The 23,511-nt window shown below is 42.3% G+C and overlaps 1 protein-coding gene across 2 annotated transcripts; it reads right to left on the reverse strand.

The window, feature by feature from the left end:
- Nucleotides 1-672: 672 nt before the first annotated feature.
- LOC117830195 (somatostatin receptor type 2-like) lies at nt 673-22,628 on the reverse strand. Of its 2 annotated transcripts, XM_034708209.1 has the most exons (4): nt 22,340-22,628; nt 12,936-13,558; nt 4,602-4,927; nt 1,559-1,990 (listed from the first exon to the last, which is right to left on the reverse strand). In XM_034708209.1, the coding sequence occupies exons 2-4, from the start codon at nt 13,321-13,323 to the stop codon at nt 1,559-1,561; spliced, it is 1,146 nt and encodes a 381-aa protein (XP_034564100.1). In that variant the 5' UTR covers nt 13,324-13,558; nt 22,340-22,628. The 2 variants fall into 2 exon arrangements, with proteins under 2 accessions (XP_034564101.1, XP_034564100.1); XM_034708210.1 differs by lacking the exon at nt 22,340-22,628 and having other exon boundaries at nt 673-1,990; nt 12,936-13,323.
- Nucleotides 22,629-23,511: the final 883 nt, after the last annotated feature.

Raw genomic sequence — 23,511 nt, forward strand, 5'->3', positions numbered from 1 at the left:
TTTAAGGGCTTTGTAGGTTAAAAGAAGGATTTTAATTCTATTCTACATTTTATTGGGAGCCAGTGTAGAGAAGCTAACACTGGAGAAATATGCTCCCTCTTCCTAGTTCTAGTCAATACTCCAGCTGCAGCGTTTTGAACTAGCTGAAGAATCTTTAGAGACTTATTGGGGCAGCCTGATAAGAGGGTGTTACAGTAATCTAACCTGGAGGTAACAAATGCATGGACTAGTTTTTCTGCGTCGCTCTGAGATAGGAAGTGTCTAATTTTAGAAATATTGCGCAAGTGAAAATAAGCTGACCTTGAGATTTGCTGAATTTGAGAGTTGAAGGATAAATCTTGATCAAATTGGACTCCTAGATTCCTAGCCGAGGTGCTGGATGCCAGACTAATGCCGTCTAAGGTACTTATATTATTAGAAAAAGTCTCTCTGAGGTGTTTGGGGCCAATAACAATCACTTCAGTTTTTTCTGAGTTTAGCAGTAAGACATTTCTGGTCATCCAGGTCTTTATGTCTTTTAGACAAGCTACTAATTTAGATAACTGATTGGTTTCTTCTGGCTTCACTCTATGTCATAGTTTGACATAGAGTGGTTTAGACCAGAAAGAGTCTTAAATAAAACAGCCTTAAGTGTGATCCAAGATGCTAACCAATGTGTCTCAGAAGATGCACTGACCGTCCAAAAATCTCAACTTTATGGAACAGCAGAAAATAAAACAAACACATGTTGAACTTCAGTGATATACATTGCTTATACAGCTTATACACACAGTATGATTGCTCAGGCTTTGTCTTTGTGTGCTTTGTTCTGACACTTCAAACAAACGTGCAGCCAAAGGTGGAAACCACGTTTATAAAAGAGACTCAGTAAAACATCTTTAAAGCACATTACACGTTACAGAGAGCTCTTTACAAACGGTGCAAACATTTAGAAGACTAGAACTATACTGAAGTCCATGTCAGAGGCGTCTTTGATTCATCACAGTTTATCATAGAATCAACAATCATAGTTATACAGCGTTTAGTCAGGACACAGAGATATACACAGAACTCAACCACGAGGCTGACACAACACCAAGAGTTTCAAATTGAGCTGCTTGAACAGTCACTTGATCAATAATCTGTATTTCATGATAGAGTTTATGATCAATCCTCTGCAGAGATGTCTGTTGGAGAAAGAGAAGAAGAATATCTGTTTTTCAGAAGTCGATGAGAGCAGAGCCATGCTGCACGAGACCAAACAAAGCTGCACCACTTTTAACAACTCCATAAAAACCTCAAGCAGAACAGCATGAACATGTTTAGGTATTTATTTGATTTCAACATCACTACAGAGATTTTTCTTGGACTCACAAGTTCAAGCTGGCTCAATAACTTAAATATCAGTGTACCTTGCCTAACCTTTGAAAACACTCTTGATGGATTGGACTTTGTTCACGTGTCAGCGTTCATGAGCAGCAGCTGTTACATCATGCCTCTGACTCCACACATGTAACATGGGTCACCAGGGCCAAATCAAAGCCCTCAGCATCACTGCTGTCTGTGACGGGGGTCACAGTCAGATGCTGGTCTGTAGCTCCCCGTTCAGCAAGGCAGCATTGTGAGTCTCCAGGTTGGCGTTGGTGACGGCTGCATCATTCACCATCCTGCTCCTGTCCGCCCTGCTGTCACTGCGCTCGATCTCATCCAGACCCGCCACCTTCTTCAGGGACAGGACGTTCTGAAAGCTCTTCTTGAAGTTATCCGACAGGAAGGCGTACAGGATGGGGTTGGCGCAGCTGTTGGTGTAGCCCAGCACCACCACAAAGTCGAAGGTGCTCTTCACGGCAGAGGTGGCGTCAATGGAGCTGGTGACCGAGGTAACGTTGAAAAGGTAGAAAGGCAGCCAGCAGAGGACGAACACCACCACCACGATGGAAACCATCCGGGTCACCTTGCGCTCTGAATGCTTGCGCTTGGTGGAACCTACTCGCAGGCCAGAAGACTTCACCTGTCAAAGAAACAGTAATAATGAGATGTGCTGGAAAATAAATAAGTAGTAATGTAATCAGCTTGTTTCTCATTGTGAAACAGAGACACATCTCAAAACATGTTTTCACTTTTCTTTTTCATAGAGTCGGGTTAGGAGATCTATTTTGAACATGGATAAAAAAGGCCTATTGGCTTCACCCAGGGGTGACCTCCAGCCAGTGGCTGAGGCAGACAGTTTTGACCTGGGTGGCCAAACTGGGGTACTGACTGTTGAAGGTTTTGCCAGGAGGGGAAAACATTAGGGGCTTACCCCAAACCTCGTAGGGTTACCTCCCATAATCACATCTACTTTAACTTCTTTTTATAAAATCATTTTAAAAATGTTACATTTTTGTATATTTCTAACGTTAACATTAAAAATGTAACTCGACAGAGTGTCAAAACTTAAATCTGCTGAACTGAACTCTTTAAGGACTCAAAATGAAGATGATTGTCCAAAGTTAAAGCATCAACAAAAACAATATTCAAATCCACAGAAACTCCTGTCACTGCAGCTTGATGAAACACAACAACACAATGCCTCTGACATGGCAAATAGCCAATCATGTTTAAGAATTTCAGGGTGGCCACATGGGTGGCCAATTCGTTTTTCATGGCCACCCCCTGGCTCCGCCACTGCCTCCATCCTGCACTGGGACGGTTTGCAGGTGAGTGGGAAGCATCTGGGATGAGGATCAGCCCCTCCAAGTCTCACTGCCAAATTCTATTTTTGCCGGATGCCGGAGCACGACGCATCAATCTCAACAGAGCAGATGGAGCAGGACAGGAAGTCAGGTTTCACCAAAACAAAATGAAAACATCCGGTTAATTTTCAGAATAAAACACTCTCTGTTATCACCAGATCGTATTTCACTTAACTACAACAACAAACCGTCATTCTAAATTACAAAGATCATCCACTTCACAACTTCTTTGTGGACCAGAGAGACAGCAGCAGTGGACGGCTCATCTCTCTGCGCTGCAGGACTGAGAGATACAGAAAACCATTCATCCCTGCAGCCATTAGGCTTCACAACTCTCTAACCAATGGGAGATGAGCTGACAGACACCTGAACTACTTGATTTATGTGATTTTTATCATTTTACATAATGTACATAAAGTACATTCTATTCTATTCTATTCTATTCTATTCTATTCTATGCTATTCTATTCTATTCTATTCTATCTATTCTATTCTATGATGAGCGGAGCCAGGCCTGGAGTCAACAGGTCAGAGGTTTTCAGAGGACCAGAAAGACAACATGGATGAGGAGAGGAGGAGGAGAATCCTTGATTCAGTGATTACTGCGGGGAAACCTCAGTCACATGACTCCAGCTGTCCAGAGGTCCTGCTCCGTGCTGCGTTCTGAAAACACAACCGGTGGGTGTTGATGGACGAGAGAGCACGGAGCAGGAACGCAACGGATCAGAGACCGTCTGGCAATGGAGCGGATCCAGTGGAAGTTAACACATTGACTAGAATAGAAACATATCAGATCCGGTGCTGTGACGGATCAGAGATGGGCCGGACGCAGATCTGGTGGAATTTGGCCGTAACACGGTGACAGGGGTTTGTGTGTCTCTGTGAGGCTGCATGCGGAGCTATGTTGTCTCTCAAGGCAAAGGGGTCCAGACTATAGGCAATTCACAGAGCCCACATGAGGAGGCTTCAATACAGACCAGTCACTTGCGTGGAAGAGGGACAATGGGGCCCCCCTGGGTCTGAAACCAGATAGTATTCTTGTCATCTATGCAGAACATATACACTTCTAACCCCCAATTTTTACAGGATGCGCACTGTCCCTTTACGTCAGAACCGCACATGTCGCAGCTACATTCCCATTCTAGTCAGTGCTCATGTTCACGCAGGGAGTGCCACGGCGTGTCTCAGCTCCAGTCTATTTTAGATGGAGCCCGCGCCCAGCCGGCATCAATCTGAACAGAAAGAATGACCTGGACAGGAAGTCAGGCATGAGGATCGCATCCAACATCCATCAATTTCAAAATAAAACACCATATACAGACTTCAGACCGTTTAAAGATAATATAGATCATGAATACTCATCGATCACTGTGTCAGAAGGTAACAGGACTTTAAGATAAGATCACTGTGTCAGAAGGTAACAGGACTTTAAGATGATCACTGTGTCAGAAGGTAACAGGACTTTAAGATGATCACTGTGTTAGAAGGTAACAGGACTTTAAGATGATCACTGTGTCAGAAGGTAACAGGACTTTAAGATGATCACTGTGTCAGAAGGTAACAGGACTTTAAGATGATCACTGTGTCAGAAGGTAACAGGACTTTAAGATGATCACTGTGTCAGAAGGTAACAGGACTTTAAGATGATCACTGTGTCAGAAGGTAACAGGACTTTAAGATGATCACTGTGTCAGAAGGTAACAGGACTTTAAGATGATCTACGCTCCAAACGCATGTTCTGTGTAGCAGGGCGCACGCCGTCAGACGGAGCAAACATGCTGCGCAGGCTTAACATAACGCAGCGCATCCTGTGTAAATTGGGGGTAAGTGAAATGTACAGCTCTGAGACAAACCAGCATGTTAAAGCAGACTGAGGCGAGCTCTTACCTTGACTATAATGAGCAGGTAGCACAGACAGATCACCGTCAGAGGCAGAAAGAATCCAACCAGGAAGGTGTAGAATATGAAGGCTTTGTAGTAGACGTCCTGGGGCTCTGGCCACAAGATCCCACAGACCGGCACCTTGTCCAGGCCACTGAAGATCATAGTTGGCAGGATGACTAACAGCGACACGCCCCACACTGTCAGGCTGATTAGCTTGGCTATGAGAGGCTTCCGCCATTTAGTGGATTTAATAGGGTGGACCACAGCCAGGTACCGATCAATGCTCATCACCATGAGACTGAAGATGCTGGTGAACTGATTGAGAGAGTCTGGAAGGAAGACGGAAGAGAAAGGTATGGTGAGGGTGTGTAATAATAACATTAACAAACAAAACGCATAGGAGGAAAGAAAGTCTGAATGATATCTGGTACACAGGTATCTGTGTTTTTATTATTAGGCTACAGGAAATACTGAGAACAGCTTTATGATGAAAACATCCATTCACTTTCATTTAGCTGTTTCTTGTTGGTTTGATTTTTATAAACAGACATGACTCTGTAGTGGAAGTCACTGCATTAAAAACAGACATGACTCTGTAGTGGAAGTCACTGCATTAAAAACAGACATGACTCTGTAGTGGAAGTCACTGCATTAAAAACAGACATGACTCTGTAGTGGAAGTCACAGCATTAAAAACAGACATGACTCTGTAGTGGAAGTCACTGCATTAAAAACAGACATGACTCTGTAGTGGAAGTCACTGCATTATAAACAGACATGACTCTGTAGTGGAAGTCACTGCATTAAAAACAGACATGACTCTGTAGTGGAAGTCACTGCATTATAAACAGACATGACTCTGTAGTGGAAGTCACTGCATTATAAACAGACATGACTCTGTAGTGGAAGTCACTGCATTAAAAACAGACATGACTCTGTAGTGGAAGTCACTGCATTAAAAGCAAACATGACTCTATAGTGGAAATCACTGCATTAAAAACAGACATGACTCTGTAGTGGAAGTCACTGCATTAAAAACAGACATGACTGTAGTGGAAGTCACTGCATTAAAAACAGACATGACTCTGTAGTGGAAGTCACTGCATTAAAAGCAAACATGACTCTATAGTGGAAATCACTGCATTAAAAACAGACATGACTCTGTAGTGGAAATCACTGCATTAAAAACAGACATGACTCTATAGTGGAAATCACTGCATTAAAAACAGACATGACTCTGTAGTGGAAGTCACTGCATTAAAAACAGACATGACTCTGTAGTGGAAGTCACTGCATGAGCTCTACAACACTTCCAAAAAACATTGTCTGTGAACACACCTCAGTGTTGCATCCAGAGTTTAAGGTAGACTTTTTTTTGTGTTGGACGGTTTGGCCGGTGACATTCCAGAATTCCAGCCGAATAGAACAACTGTCGGACATCCACTCTGAAAGCCCTATCTGCTGAATAGCTTACATTTACCAGCAATAAAACACTGAAAACACTGACATGGTGAGCCAGAAAATCACATTCAAAATTTGAAATAAATCAATTAATAAATAATATGATCAAGCAACGGGACTCAGTGCACCGATGCCAACCTGCAGCATTGAGAAAGAGTGGGGAACTGCATCGTAGCGTATCGGACCAGCACTTTTTCTTAAAGGGCAGTTTGCATTCTACAGTTTACATTCACGTGGACATTATACAGCGCTTCATGATCTAATGAGCCCTACAGTTTATGTCATGCAAGAAAGAGGATTAGAACGAACACTGGTCAGTTATCATTTTGACCTTTAAGGTGGTTTGATTGATTCACAATGAAATTATGCACTCAGTGATAAGAAAACGCTCCACTTTAAAATGTCCAGTAGCTGTTAGATAGGGCCGTATGACAGCAGCATGGTGAGTTTATTTATTTTAGTCTAACTTCTGAAGTTAAGATGAAGGTAGCAGAGCATCCTCTGTCTTTCATCCCTTGAGCCCCAAACTTTTACTCTAACCTGAGCCTCCTCTAGTCTGGGGCCAACAGGTGTGACCTGCCATGTCTGTCCAGTGTCCTGCGTGCCTCTCTGCACCAGCTCTGCACCGGACTCCGCTCCGAACTCTGCTCCGGATTCCGCGTGCAAGTAACGGGTGAATGTTTGGTAATGTCCTGTGCACACTGCGCAGAAGAGAATAATCCACGTGCACGCTATCTCTCCCCTTTAAGCGCTATGGATATTCATATCTCATCATGTTGGGAGGCTAAACTTGATTAAACTCTTCATAAATATGATCATAACTTTCTGTAAACTTGTCAAAGTAGGAGCTGTGGTTACACGCGTCTGTCATCAGTGTTGAAGCGTTCTCCTGATGTTTTTGATCATTCAGGTCTGACTGTTTTCTCTGTGCCGCTGTCAATCAGTAAACGTCATGTGTGGCATTTGGGTGACACTAAAAAAAAATCTGCTGCTTCACGGCACGGTTATGAACGAATGTTGGTATGTAACAGTGTAGACTCCTAATGTAAGACTAGTCCACTTTTTCACGTGCAGTTTATGGGGAAAAACCCTCAGCTTACATTATGAGTAATATGGTTATTTATATTTGGTATTTTTTCCACCGGACATTTTGGCCGACAATATCTCTAAATGCACTTGAAACCGGCTAATAGCTGGTAAATAACGGCTAACATAAACCCTGGTTTATGCCACACCAAGCGGCAACGTCCGGTCTAAAAATATGAGTCCAATGTGGAAGTGTTAAAAGCTGCAGTTCATGGAGGATCCGCTTGAGGCTGGCTCTGGAAGTACCAGAAGTCACATACACATGAATGGGAAAAAGCTGATCTTTGCAGCATTAATAAACATGTTTACAGCCTGGTACAAAAGATGAGTGTAGGCTGGATAGCTCATTTCTCGATGTCCTCTCACTGTGAGGGGGGTGAATTTTTTTCTAACGCATCAATTTCGAAGATATTGAGATTACCAGTCTTCAAATGAGAGGCACAGCTGCCTCCTAGCCAACACTGTAGCTGTTGGCTAGGAGGCTCAAACTCCGCCTCTTTACATCACAATCGCTCGACAGCAGCAATATGGCTCCCGCCGACGATTGGCCTCAAACAGCTTTTCAGAAACAGATGGGTGACGTCACAGATCCTACATCCATATTTTATACAGTCTATGATCCACACATGCAGGCTGAAATTGAACCACGAATGAAAACCATTAGTAAACCTGAATGTCAGAGACTTCTCTGGACTTGAGCCTGTTTAAGATGGACTGAGGGGAAGTCTAAAACTGTACTGTGGTCTGATGAATCAAAATCTGACATTCTTTTTGGAAATCATGGACGCTGTGTCCTCCGCTCTGAAGAGGAGAGGGACCACCCGGCTTGTGGCTTGTTATCAGTTCACAGTTTAAGTCTGTGTGGTGTGTTTGGCCTCTGGATGGTCTGTGCTGTCTCAGCGGGACCGTATTAGGACTTCCAGCTTCACAGGACTTGTGCTGCTGTCAGGGATACTGATTTAAAGAAAGTTTATCAGACTTAAAATAAATACTCAGCTAGTTAGTGGTGTAAAGCTACCTCAACCACCCCTTCCTCTGCTTACTCTTCTCTCCCTCTCTCCTGTATAGTGTCAGCACTGGTAGCATGGGTTGCTTACACATCTGTGAAGGCTCCATAATGCTGAACAATAAATACAGGTTTAGGAGCAACATATGCTGCCATCCACACAATGACATCTTCAGGAAGACCTTACATATTTCAGCAAGACAATGATAAACAACATCCTGCACGTATTACAACTGCATGGCTCTGTAGTAGAAGAGTCCAGGTGCTGAACTGGCCTGCCTGCAGTCCTGACTTGAACCCCAATGGAAACATTTGGAGCATCATGACACTAAGAATACGACAAAGGAGACCCTGACCTGTTGGACAAATCCTCTGTTGTTGTCATTGTGCTACTTTCAATTAAGTATGGGCTTAAATGATCAAATTATTTCTGTATTTGCGTCTATACTTGTTTGGAAGTGGGGTTGTTGAAGAGACAAGAAAAGAAAATACAGTAACGGAAATTACAAAATGCCGTACAGGATAGTGTCAATAAAATTGTTTAATGTAAGTGTTCATTGATGTAGGGGCGTGCGATATGACGATGTTAGATCGTGAAGGATTAGAATGTGACGACGATCTGCCAAAGCACAGAGATCATAGAACTGTCTGTAGTTCACATTCTATCTCTTGCTGTGCCGTGTCTGTGCTTTAAGTCTGTGTGCCCATGCACAGCCACATCCAAAGCTTTTTTTCTCTCTGCCGAATCAGTGCTTCAGCCCTACAGACAGGGACGGACCAATCAGAGCGAGTTGTAGGCAGTGTCTTGGTTTGTTTATCCCCCCTCCCCTTTTGCCCCAACTACATGATAGAAAGCATGGCTGCTAATGAAAGCCAAAGTGAGGAGTTAGTCCCTTAAAGAAACTCTACCTCAGTAATATGGAACTGGTTTGGATTTTCCCAAAGCAACACAACACAAACAACTGTTATTTACAAAGTTTGCACCGAGAAGGTCCGCACCTCGGATGGAAACACAACTAACCTTATTCAACCACCTGAAGAGACAGCACCCCAAACAGGATGCAGAGAGTCAAAAGGCAAGGAGACCGGTGTCAAGCCTCCATCCACACACACAAAACAAACAGCTTTGACACAGGCGTTTGATAAGGACACTCTGTATGAGGAAACAAGTCAGTGCTGGAAAGATGGAACTGAAGCAGTAATGTGTTATCTTGTAAAGGACATGATCCTCCAGCAAGTGTGCTCCTTACTTTAATGTGTGTTTAAGTTGTTTCTCATTTTGAGTTAAGAAAAGAAAAAGACTATGACTAAAAGAAGTTGAAGTTATGCATGTCAATATTTTTATGTTTGATGTTAATTTTACTTGGCACAAGTTTTCTAAATTGTTTAACTAAATGAAAACAGTGTTGGAACAATATCCTGTCTGAAATGATCTTTGATCCTAATAAATAATGGCTTTAAAATAGTCTGAATAATCTAAATGAAAGATTTGTGATAAAATCATGATTTATCTTTCATATCACACACCCCTTCATTGATGTCTCTCTCCTCTCTCTGCCTGTCTCTTACTTTAACTCTTCCTCTCCCATTAAAGTTACTAACCATAGACCTTTCTGGAGTCCCTGAGCTCCCTTGTCTTGTAGGTTCCATCATCTATCTTCTATCATCTCTCTCTCTCTCTTCACCTCCCTCTATCCCTCTCTCCAACACGGTCTCAGCAGATGTGTGTCTAACATGAGTGTGGTCCTGCTGGAGGTTTCTGCCTGTTAAAGGAAGTTTGTCCTTGCCACTGTAACTTGCTAAATGCTGCAAAGTGCTCTGCTCATGGTGGATTAAGATGAGATCAGACTGAGTCCTGTCTGTAAGATGGGACTGGATCTTATCCTGTCTTGATGTTGGGTCTTTGTTAATAATAGAACATAGAGTACGGTCTAGACCTGCTCTGTTTGGAAAGAGTCTGAGAACAAATGTTGGGATGTGGTGATATATAAATAAAGATTGATTGATTGATTGATTGATTGATTGATTATCATTAATAAATACAAACAATGATGTAAATAGTAAATCATCTTACAATGAGGATTGTGGTAAAATCTGTTCATCATGTCCTGATGAGTAACAACGAGACTAAATGAAACAGTTGACTGTGTATAGGCAGACAACCAGCGGCTTTACTGCTTCTTCTCCGTTATAACCAAACATTTATCAGCAACAATTGTGCCAGTGCAAACTCTCACCACCACCATGCATCTTTTTCATTGTGATCAGATGATTTTTGCCTGGAGAATGTTGGTAAAAAATCTGTTTAATAGTCTGAAAATATCAGTTAGCTATCTCATCAAAAGCCTAACAAAGCTGTTGGTGCCAGCTTGCAACTTTTAAAATGAGTGGCACATTGCAACCAGCGGCCTGTAAACTCAGAGACCAGAAAAAGAGACAACCTGGGACATATCAATGCTAAACACAAGACTGAGTGTGTGGTTCCTGAGGAGGATGGAGATCTTTGTGAATACAAGACAGGAAGAAACAAAACTAAAGACACCTGAAGATGAAGCACCCAGGTAAATAACACTGATGTATGATGATTCAGTGACATGAATATATGTAAGACTTTCTAATGTAGTTTGTTGAATCAGGCCTCTGCCATTGACTCCTGCTAAAGGTGCATTTGGACCAATAGTTGTTGCGGGGTCTTTTAGCCCCCAGAACTACTTTACCCTGAACTAAAAGGTTCCTGTGCCCCCATTGTTGTCTGCTTTTCGACCGCGGGCTGAAGTCCCGGGTAGATTGTGCAAATCAGGCCAGTGACGTATGGAGAAAAAAAAAGTAAATGCACTACACCACCAGACCAGTAGAGGGCAGTAAAACAAAGAGGAATGCCATTCATCACAGATGACACCATAGAAGCAGACGGACAGGCAGGTATCATTATGAGCAACACAACAGTTAGCCTGTTAGCATGAAGAGACTCAGCTGGTGTTGTTTTAGATGGTGCTATATTTCATCACAGATGGATTCACTGAATCAACACGTGAGAGGAGATAAGCGCGAGTAGCAAAGACGTTTCAACACGCCTTTAAAATCCTTTTGAACTCAAAAAGCTGGTGTTTTGATCTGGGCCCTTTGGCCGTCTGTTTTAAGTCGAAAGTCTCAAACTTGGGTTTTAAGCTTGACAGTGATTTTAAGATGGATCAGCAGGTCAGCTCTGTAGTAAAGTCCAGTTTTTTTCACATTAGGCAGCTGGCAAAGGTGAAGCCTTTCCTTGCATGACAGCACTTTGAAACAGTAATCCATGCCTTTGTCACATCCCGGCTGGATTACTGCAATGCACTTTATTTAGGAATCAGTCAGTCCTCCCTCGCACGTCTCCAGTTGGTCCAGAATGCAGCCGCTCGCCTCTTAACTGGAGCACGTAAGAGGGAGCACATAACGCCCATTTTAGCCTCCCTCCACTGGTTGCCTGTGCATTTTAGAGTCCATTTTAAGATTCTTTTATTTGTTTTTAAATCTTTAAATGGTCTCGCCCCGCCCTACCTCTCTGAGCTGATCCATCTCTACGCCCCTGCTCGGTGCCTCAGGTCAGCTGATCAGCTGCTCCTGGAGGTACCGAGGTCCAAGCTGAAGCTCAGGGGGGATAGGGCTTTTTCTGTCGCTGCTCCCAAACTGTGGAACGATCTTCCTTTAGCCGTCAGACAAGCCCCCTCACTGTCCACTTTTAAAACTCGTCTTAAAACCCATTTTTATTCCCTGGCTTTCGACTCAGCATGAGACCCTGCTCTTGTTTCAGTGCCTTTTTATTTTTTATTTTTTATTGTTTAACTTTAATTTATCTTATTGTTCTTATTGATTTTATGATTTTATCGTTTGTTTTTATCCATTATGTTTCTGTACAGCACTTTGTGTCCGACTGCTGTTGTTCTTAAAGTGCTTTATAAATTAAGTTGAGTTGAGTTGAGTTGAGCGACCCTGTTAACTGGAGACTTTCAGCCGGATGCATCCCTCATAAACGTCTTTAGACGATCATTAAATATCTGATGAGGATATTTTTGAAATCTTAATAAAAACTAAACTAGTTTGCATTCCCAGGAACTCCCTCTGTGTTTCAACAGCTGTGTAAACTCCACAAACACTGACACGTTCAGCTGAAGGTCTCCAGTTTACAGGGTCACTTTTAAAACCGGAACACCGGGAGGAGAGACGCATTCACGGTGGGCTGAGAGAAGACTACTGTTACAAGCTGCTAAATCAAGAGAATCACAGCTTCTTCTTTTGAAAAGTACACACACATACAAAAAAGATAGAACAAATAAAAACTAATGAAAGAAAGAGAAATCAAGTGAATCACAGATGTGTGTGATGTTATTGTGGACGGAGGGAGGAATAAAAACACTGCGGTTAATCTATCAATCAGACACGTTCAGCATTGCAGGCCCCGCCCCCTGAAGGTCCAGGGACCTTTGAAAAGTACTACCCACCTAGCAGGGGATTTTTAGGGGGGAAATTATCTACCGCTGAACTACATTTAGACCCTGGGTCCTTCGGTTTGAAACACACGTAGTTCAGGGGTAAAGTTCCTCTGGTCGATAAACGCCTTGTTAAAGAGCTGTAGTGTTATAGAAGTAAATGTGGATTAATGCTCAGATCTAGCTTCTAGGAAATAAAGTGAAAAAGCAAAAATGCCAACATTTTCAGACTCCTTATATGGACAAACTAACATGAAACTAGTTCTTAACTTTACAAACCAGGATCGGTAAGACCGCTGCTGCACTCTGTTGTATACCTACCCACAGTCATGATGATCCTGCACAGCACCTCTCCAAAAGGCCAGCGCACCAGCGCCAGCTGCAGGGCGATGAACGGCAGGCTCATCATGCACAGAACGTCTGCCACTGCCAGGTTCAGGATGTAGATGTTGGTCACCGTCTTCATTTTGGCGTAGCGCAAGATGACATAGATCACCAAGGTGTTGCCGCACAGCCCCACTGCACAGACGGCGAAGTAGATGAGGGTGATGACGACGGAGCTGGTCTTGTCCTGGTGACGCTCCCTGGTCTCTGTGATATTGAGGCCCAGGTCTGACTCATTCTCCTTGGTGAAGCCGTCATCCAGGAGAGGCTCGGGGTAGGAGACGTTGGGGGGCGTTAGGAGGAAAGACCACTGATCCAAGGCCATGATCGCTTCGATGGTTTTAGGGTCTCTAAGTGTTAAGATGGCCTTAGGGGCGAATGTTGATTCATACAGGAGTTCAATAAGTGTGAAGAAGTTTTAAATTATACACGTTAAAGTGAAGTACTCTGAGCTCTGGGATTGAGAGGATTGGGAAATAGGATGACTGAGAATGTCCTTCAATGTGGAACAACAAATATCATATCTCCGCTGCTGACAGAAGACCAAGAGCAAGATGCATCTGTGGAGAGAAAGAGACCACAGTGAGAGAAAAAACAAGACTTTGTCCTTGGACTAATTATGATGGAGCAGAAAATCCATGGTAATAAATGTAGGGTCCATTCATATACTCTAAATATGTTAAATATAAAGTTCTTCTGTTCTTTCCTCAAATGTTGTCCCGTGCAGCGAGCGTTCAGTAGACAGAGACATTTTTACATTTTCTCCACACTTTGAAAAATAACAGCAGAGACAAAACTCAAAAACTAGGAGGTGTAGACAAATCCCAAAAATACACTGTAAAAATGAAAACTTCAAATTGTTGGCCTGAAAATGTTTTTTTTTTTGGTTAATTAAACAAAAAAAGTTCCATTTTGTTTCAAACTACATCAAAGTAGTTATCTCAACTACCTGTATTAAGTGTGTTGTGTAAAGTTGGTCTCATTTCATAAGTTAGGTTGGCAAAACTTGAAATTATGGGTTTGAGGCTCGGCTAAATTATATGAGTCTGCTTCAGGCAAAGATGGGGTCTCCAACTCAAATCTACAGGGGTCTTCATCCACACTTTCAATTCCACACATGTGGTGCCATCTCTCCTGTCCTGAGTGGATTTGATCGCCCTAAAGGTGAGTGTTTTGTTTGAGTATTGTATTGAAACTCTAGCTTTACAGTTGTTTAATTGATGGTGAGTTGATTACTGGTTACTGTCACTTTAATTTGTTTAGTTAGTTTAATAAGGCATGGTCATTACCAATAGTTAGCCGCCTTGAACATTAGCTAGCTACCTTGCACGTGGGAAATGGTGCAGTAACCTGCAGTAACAAAGGGACATTTATGAACAAACAATAATACGTTAGCATAACTTTCACTTCTTAGTATGTAGAACTCAAAACTTGAAGTTACACTTAGTGCTGTCAAGAGATTTAAAAAATGGAGAGATTAATTAATTATGATCTTTAATTAATTGATCTAATTCATCTCTTTTTTAATCTCACCTAAAAATTGCTGAGAAAAGCCCTCAACGTGAGGTATTTTTATTTAAATTCATTACATTATGGTGGCAGATCAAAAGATTGATACATAACAAAAAAATGGCTTTATAAAGTAATTCATTGTTTTTAACAGACTTGAACAGATGCAGTCCTTGCCATTTACAATCTGCTGTATTTGAGACTTGTCCAAAGTGCTGTGTTCTTTTGTCAATCTCCAAATAATTATAAAATCTAAATAAAATAAAACATCAGGTCCATATAAAGTGCTGTAAGTTAACACATCAAAAAAACAGTCAGAACACTTCTGAGCAATACAAGTATTGAACAGTGAACTTATTGCTTTTCCTCTGCTTCATATAATATCAAATAAATAAAACAGACCCATCAGTCACGGTGCTGTGATCTGGGCTCGTATGATGGGTCATTGGACGCAGTTTGCAGCACCTCTGTTAACCCCTCGTCTTCCACTATGTTCATCGGCCTGCAGTTCATCGCTAACCACTTGGCAAGACCATTCGTCAGCCTGTCGGTCACAGACCTGCTCAGACGCGGGGTGTTCTCCTTGAGTTTAGTTTGGCGTAGAGCTTTGCTGTGGCTCGCTAAATTGCTAACGTCTTCACTGCACTCAAAGAAATCATCTGTTGGGTGAACGTAATGAAACATGGAAAGAATTTCCACCTAATTAAAATGCTTTCATTTAGAGAGACACAACTAAATGTTGAACCAACTAATTGTAAATATGTTGAGTGAACATCAAGTATTGATGTTACCATTACTTATTTGCAATGTTGGGGTCTGACTTCATTTTGAATGGTACAATAACACTAATGAATCATGCTGAGTGAACAAAACTAAAGTAAGACCAATCCATCCATCCATTATCTGGACCACTTATTCCATTCGGGGTTACAGGGAGCTGACTTCAGGCGGAAGGAAGAGAACTATTCACACACACACACACACACACACACACACACACACACACACACACACACACACACACACACACACACCTACAGGCAATTTAGAGAGACCAATTAACCTGGTGAGCATGTTTTTGGACTGTGCGAGGAAGCCGGAGTACCCGGAGAGAACCCATGCATGCACAAAGAGAACATGCAAACTCCACACAGAAAGGGACCTGACTCAAACCCAGAACCTTCTAACTTTGAGACAACAGCGCTACCCACTGCACCACCATGCTTGATTTGAACTGTAAGGCAAACCTTTTTATCATGTGAAAATAAACTCTATAATAGTAATTATTGAGAAAATAAGACATTTTTGACATATCAAGAATGTTTACATTTAGCAGTTTAAACGTGCCGACTTAGTTTACCCCCAGTTGGTGTCAAGTTTGGAAAAAGACCACAAAACAGACAGGGTTTGTTGGAGTAGAACTCTATTCTCCAGAGAAGTCAAACAATGACAAACAGAAAATATGGATCTTGACTTGGTAGCCTTTAAAATAAGTGTTTACTGGTTAAGACATTTCTCCACCGTAGATTTTGCACGTTACTGCCACCTTCTGATCTGGAGAGCTTTGCAGCTACCTTGGCTGATGAATAGGGCCTGTCGCACGTTACTGTCACCTTCTGCTCTGGAGAGGTATTGCAGCTACCTTGGCTGATGAATAGGGCCTGTCACACATTACTGCCACCTTCTGCTCTGGAGAGGTATTGCAGCTACCTTGGCTGATGAATAGGGCCTGTCACACGTTACCACCACCTTCTGCTCTGGAGAGGTATTGCAGCTACCTTGGCTGATGAATAGGGCCTGTCACACATTACTGCCACCTTCTGCTCTGGAGAGGTATTGCAGCTACCTTGGCTGATGAATAGGGCCTGTCACACGTTACTGCCACCTTCTGCTCTGGAGAGGTATTGCAGCTACCTTGGCTGATGAATAGGGCCTGTCGCACGTTACTGCCACCTTCTGCTCTGGAGAGGTATTGCAGCTACCTTGGCTGATGAATAGGGCCTGTCGCACGTTACTGCCACCTTCTGCTCTGGAGAGGTATTGCAGCTACCTTGGCTGATGAATAGGGCCTGTCACACGTTACTGCCACGTTCTGCTCTGGAGAGGTATTGCAGCTATCTTGGTTGATGAATAGGGCCTGTCGCACATTACTGCCACCTTCTGCTCTGGAGAGGTGTTGCAGCTACCTTGGCTGATGAATAGGGCCTGTCGCAGGTTACTGCCACCTTCTGCTCTGGAGAGGTATTGCAGATGGGATTCCTACCTAAACCCTTAGGTTGTGTTGACATAAAGCAATCTTGTAGTTTTAAGGATTTTGCATGTCGTGTTAAAACTACATGATTTAAAAATATTTAACCCCTAAACATGAATTAATATAATAGAAGCTACATGTTGTACTTATGTTGATGAAACAGACAACCATGTTGGGTGCTTTGTGTTGACGTGGTGGGCTAAACTTGAGCTGCTTCGATGGTAACTCCTTCATACAAAGAAGGCATATCACTCTACCTTTATCAATAGTGCCATCGGGGCATTTTTGAAATGTAAATTTCCCATTCATTGCACCGACAACTCTCACATGCTCCTCCATTTTCACATCTCTCTGCTACTCACCGCCCCTCACCTTGCCCTCCCAACTACAATGGGAGCCTATCAGCTGATGATCAACAAGCCCAAACACAATGACAGCCGAATAATGTCCACTTCAGGATGTTACACTACATATGAATGATAAGTTATCTCAACAAAAACTCATCAGTTTGCTCAAATGTAAGATTTCTAGTTATTCAGTATTCAGAGTCCTGCGTTCTTGTCTAACTAACTAACTCAGTTCAAGCTTTGGATCCTCCACGTTACCATGACCTCTGTATGGGTCAGGACTGAGCATACATGTGCGTGTGTGTGTGTGTGTGTGTGTGTGTGTGTGTGTGTGTGTGTGTGTGTGTGTGTGTGTTTCCCATGCCTGCATACATGCAAAAAAATATGCCTGACTAGGAGAACAACAAGGGCACTGCGCCACTGACGGCAAATGTTTATTCAATTGATCTGGGTGACAAACAGCTTGTGCAGCTCTGTGGCAGGATCACTCAATCCTCTCCTGGAGCCGGCTCACTGAGGGCAACAGTCAACTCCTCTTTTCCCTTTTCTCTGGATTTAAAGTTCATGAGGACAAACTGGGCCACTCTTAAACTTCATTTTGTGCAGAGAAAACTGTCCATGAATGCAAACACCTAAGTAGAAAAGTCAAAACAGCAAGATTGATCCGAAGTTTGAACTTCATTTGTCCATTTGTTAAAATAAACGTCATCAACAATCGTCACATCATTATGTCACTGGTCTGAAACCAGCTTCACCATGTGATGTGTCAGGGTTTGACCAATACTTTTTGTCTAATGGCCATCCCTCTTTAAAAAAAGGAGGTCTGGTGGTTCTCCTATCCCTGCACGATGCTGCATTAGTGTATCAGGGAACTGATGTGCACAATTTGCAGATCAACCTGTCCCCGCTTGATTTGCTGAAACCTGAACAGTACTTCTAACTCATATCCATTAAGGGTACAGCACTCAAAACCAGCTATTGAGTTGAACCAACAATGAATTATTGAGTTATCTGAACGATTAATGTTGTTTTAATTATATGTGGATCAATTTATTGAGTTAATATCCAGGTCCAAATAACAACTTTTGAGTGTACAGAGGGATGCTGAGTATGACGTCATCAACTTAACAATGCAAGTCTTCACACACTTGAAAAACCACAATGGATGTGCTTCACAAAGCGGCAAGTAACGAGGAAAGACAACGCCAAACCGCTGTACCGGTACAGGGAAGACCAACAATGATCCAACAAGGGACAGGGGAACCAGAGGAACTAAATACACAGAGTCATCAACACAGGTGAGAACACAGGACACAGGTGAGACTAATGAGGGACTAAATACACAGAGTCATCAACACAGGTGTGAACACAGGACACAAGTGAGACTAATGAGGAACTAAATACACAGAGTCATCAACACAGGTGAGGACACAGGACACAGGTGAGACTAATGAGGGACTAAATACACAGAGTCATCAACACAGGTGTGAACACAGGAACAGGTGAGACTAATGAGGAACTAAATACACAGAGTCATCAACACAGGTGAGGACACAGGACACAGGTGAGACTAATGAGGAACTAAATACACAGAGTCATCAACACAGGTGAGGACACAGGACACAGGTGAGACTAATGAGGAACTAAATACACAGAGTCATCAACACAGGTGAGGACACAGGACACAGGTGAGACTAATGAGGAACTAAATACACAGAGTCATCAACACAGGTGAGGACACAGGTGAGACTAATGAGGAACTAAATACACAGAGTCATCAACACAGGTGAGGACACAGGACACAGGCGAGACTAAAGGCTGATTTATACTTCTGTCGAATCGACGGCGTAGCGTACACTGGGGGTCCGTGAAGCTCTCGTACCTACGCAGAGGTCTACACATGTAGCTGTTGTGCACCTCCATCGACGCGGACTGCAAGCCCTGTGATTGGTCCACTCTGCGGCATTGTATCCCGCATTTACAGCACTTCTGGGATCCCGGACATCGGCCACACATCGGCTCAGTATTTCATCTCCTCCTCTCTATTCTTCATGTAATCATGTCTGTATGATAAACAGCAACATGTATCAGCTGTAGATTAACAGAACACGCTCTGAATCTCTGTGGAAAAGGAAACAGAGATCGTAGAGGGGCCGGAAGCAGGCGACCGGCTATCAGAGAGACCACACTGCCCTCTAGTGTTTCGGTGGAGAATTGCTCCACGACACAGACACACCGACGCACAAGTATGTGGTGCTCATGTCCGCGTCAGCCCCTGCTGCGTAGGGGAGACGCAGAAGTATAAATCAGCCTTAATGAGGAACTAAATACACAGAGTGATCAACACAGGTGAGAACACAGGACACAGGTGAGACTAATGAGGGGAATCACTAAAGGAGGGAAACACACAAGGACAGGAAGTCAAACTAAACTGGAGACACAAGGATTCAGAACTACAAAATAAAACAGGAAACACAAGACTAGACTAAGAAACACAACAAGAGACGTGGATCACTAAACACACAATAGAGACAAAGGATAACTGATACAGAATAAACACGGGGAGGACCCAAGGCAAGAAACACAAGAACTAAACTAAACTAACCAAACCATGACATGGACTCAGTTTCATCTAGTATGTATGAATTAAAATGATAAAGAATGTAACTAATAAATTGGAGTTAGGGAAACTTGAAAAGAAAGAAAACAATTGAGTAAACTAAAATATTATTTTATAATTTCATTTAATTGTATTTCCGCTATTTAAATACTCTGATGTAATCAGTTACCACAAACATTTTAAGTCAATTCAACTTGTTCCAGTTTACAGTGCACTCTTGAGCAGGTCATTCAGAGGCCGACTGCAGTATCATAATATTACCGCTTTATATTGGGTGCAAATATTCCAGATGCTATAATATAAGTTTCCTTACATTTCACAGGTTAGTTTGGCAGCTCTAATTATCAGTGAGTCCCACATTGGCAGGTCTGGCCATCTGCAATCATTATTGCAGAAATAAATCCGACCAGAAATATGAATAAAACATGTGGTGTGATTTCATGACAGTTTGTGGTGGCAGAGCTCAAATCCTCAGAATACAGAAGCCCTATAAGGACATCATAATACATTTTATATTCTGCCTTTTTCCGAGATAAAAAGTTAATTGAGTCGATCTTGAGAAAACAAGGCTTGTTATCTTGAGATCTTAACTTCTTTTTCTCATGATAATGGGATCATTTGGGGCGCTGTTGGCCTAGCGGTCCAAGCGTGCACTCCATATGCAGAGGCTATAGTCCTCATCCCAGAGGTCGGAGGTTTGATTCAAGCCTCGACCATTTCCTGCATGTCTCCCCCACTCTCTACTCCCCACATTTCCTGTCTCTCTTCAGCTGTCCTATCAGATAAAGGCCAAAATGCTCAAATATATAACTTTAAAAAATTAAAATAAAAAAACTTAATGTGATCAGTTATCTAATTTTATCTAGAGAATGAAAGCTCATTATTTGGATTTTTGCTCTTGAAATTGTAATGTCCCTGTCACACTGTGACGATTTAACCAGCTGATGCCGGCGTATAAAAAGATTGGTGAGTACTCTGGCGTACGTCTCATAAGTTCAAGGTAAGTTTTGTATAAGTTAAGAGCACGCTGAAGCACACTGGTATACGTGGTCATAAGTTGTAGGTGCGTTCTGCGATGGTTGACACACGTTCACACACGTAGAGCTGTGTGTCTGCATGTGTGTGTGTGAGTGTGTGAAGCCTTGGAGCCCTCACTCAGTGTCAAACAGCAGAGCCTCTGAAATAGAAGCTGAAGCCAGCATGTCAGAGTCTGCTGGTGTTCAACGATAAAGCTTCTGCTGTTGAATTCAATGAAGTTCAAAATGTGATGTTTCTGAAAGCACTGCAGTCAATAAGTGTAACTTGTTGTAAAGAGCAGAGGCTGTGTTCCTGCTGGTTTCACTCCTCTGACACTCTCCACGGCTCATCATGTTCTTACAAAGAGAGACTGCAGAGTTTTTAATAACACACACCTGAAGAGCATCTCATTTCAACACGTATACATCGTCATTAAGAAGCAGCAGCCTTTTTATACACTTAGTCGGCGTTATTACATGAGTGGACTATAGTTGGGTATAAGCTATGAATATGATATGTTTACGCCCAAAATTGAAAAAAACATCCTTATTATTTAGCATATGTCAGTGTTTTAGAGGCATTTTGATACATCAGGAAAACACTGGCTAAATCGTCAAGGTGTGACAGGGCCATAAGATAAATGTCTCATAATATAATGTCTTTTTATTCTTTACAAAGGCAAAGTTTTCTAAATATTGTTTGTGAAAAAAACTAAACTAATCAGTTAAAGAAACTGATAACAGGCCTTTCCTGTTACCTTATGTTACTTGGTTACCAGATGTATAAATGTGCTCCTTTAATGTTACGCCCAGAACCCCTAAAAGGTCATTATTAACATTATCATACATTTAATTTGATCAGTTTTCTCAACTTGTTTTTCTCATTATTTCCAGAAAACAAAGCTTGTCATCTTGAGATAACGATTAAAAATACATTGGTAGAAAAAAAACTAAGAAAATAAAATGTATTTAATCATGTCCTTTTCGGGCTTCCGTATCAAAATGACCTTTACTGGCAAACTTTGCAAACAGGTAGAAACTCAGTTACACCAAGTGCGTGTGTTTCTGTGCGTGTGTTTCTGTGTGTGTGTTTCTGTGTGTGTGTGTTACAGAGCAAAGGTTGAGGGACTATCAAAAACTAATCTGGCTGCTAATACATCCAGTAATGAATGATTTTAAATGCTTCACACTAATGACTGCAGAACATCCCAGTTACACAATCCAGAGTTCACTTAGTGGACAGGATCATTTGATACATTAAAATCAAAGGTAACATCTAAAACGACTAGATGAGACTCAGATAATTAGAGAACTGCAGTCTGTGTCAGAAGCTTGTACTTGAGAGGCGCTCCACTCGACATGGCCTCTCTCTAAAACCACTACCTACCCAAGTGGTGACTTGGGTCCAAAATGGGCAGGTTGATTTGTCCTTTTTCTTCAGTATAGTTCTAAATAATAATAATAAAACATATATAACTGTGTTGCATTACAGCGCGTAAAAACACCACAAATATGAATGAGACATGGATGACATAAAAACATAACAAATATACATTTTTCACATTCTCCTTGTCTTTGTATTTTCAAACATCACTTACATTCAAACAGTCAAAGTCATCCTCATATAAACTCCAAGGTGGCAATGTGTCCCCCAACATGGACCAGGGTCCAGGCGTGCCAGATCGGTGCGCACCAGCGGGAAAGCTGCATCTCGCCAGCTCTACGAGGGTTCACGTTACGCACGGCGTTACTGGGAAGTCTGGAAGTGGTGGTTCTGTTCGGGTCCTTTGTGTTAACTCCAAAACGGATTCATACGGTTCACGTTCAATCTCGATGGGTTCAGTCGCAATGGCACAGTCCTGCTGACACCTTAGTACCCGTGTCAGATCAGACTCAGAGCAGCAGGACGCACGACTGCATAAGAGAGAGAGAGAGAGAGAGAGAGAGAGAGAGAGAGAGAGAGAGAGAGAGAGAGAGAGAGAGAGAGAGAGAGAGAGAGAGAGAGAGAGAGAACCTGTGCGCCCTGGTGTCGGTGACTGATTTTGAGTCATGCATGTTGGAGGATTGATGTCATTTTCTGATTCATACAGCTAATTTACATAGAAAGAAAAAACTCCCTCATATCTTTAAATTAATTTTAAACTATCCATCTTATTTTCAGACAACCTATCAAACCATACTGTTAAATCCTTAAGAGGACATGCAGACACAGTCACCAGCATACTCGTTTTAGTCTTCTCCAAATGCAGACCCCAGACCCTGTTATTGTCACTCAGTGGGATCCAGGCTGTCTGTGTCTGCATGCATAAATAATCATTGGTGCACATTCTTGTCAGCTGTGAAGAAAACCAAATCTGACAGAAGAGGCCAATCAGGGTCCCTGTAGGGGTCCTCAGACCTACAGGGGTTAGACTTTTATAGAAAGACAAGGTGTAAGGTGGATGCAGTTTGAACTGATTTAATCATTTGTCAAGTTTGAACACACCTTCTCATGCAATGTTTTTTATTTATTCTAACTATTTTCAACATTGTAGATTAATACTGAAGACACCAAAACTATGAAATAATCTGGTTTTGCCATAATCTGGATTACAACAGTAGTCAAATAGGGCTATCCATTGTGTGCTAACCCTACCTCTGAACAACACAACTGATGGTCTCAAACACATTAAGAAGGCAAGTCATTCTACAAATGAACTCTTGACAAGGCTCATGTTCATTAGAAACCATTCCAGGAGACCACTTCATGAAGCAGACTGAGAGAATACCA

Source organism: Notolabrus celidotus, chromosome 18 (assembly GCF_009762535.1).
Source record: "Notolabrus celidotus isolate fNotCel1 chromosome 18, fNotCel1.pri, whole genome shotgun sequence".
NCBI classification, from domain to species: Eukaryota; Metazoa; Chordata; class Actinopteri; order Labriformes; family Labridae; genus Notolabrus; species Notolabrus celidotus.

Excerpts from the sequence above, each read along its gene's own strand:
- LOC117830195 (XM_034708210.1), bottom strand. The coding sequence starts at position 13,323 with ATGGCCTTGGATCAGTGGTCTTTCCTCCTAACGCCCCCCAACGTCTCC. Across the intron at positions 4,928-12,935 it reads CAGGATCATCATGACTGTGG|ACTCTCTCAATCAGTTCACC; the intron begins GTAGGTATACAA and ends TCTTCCTTCCAG. Across the intron at positions 1,991-4,601 it reads ACCTGCTCATTATAGTCAAG|GTGAAGTCTTCTGGCCTGCG; the intron begins GTAAGAGCTCGC and ends TTTCTTTGACAG.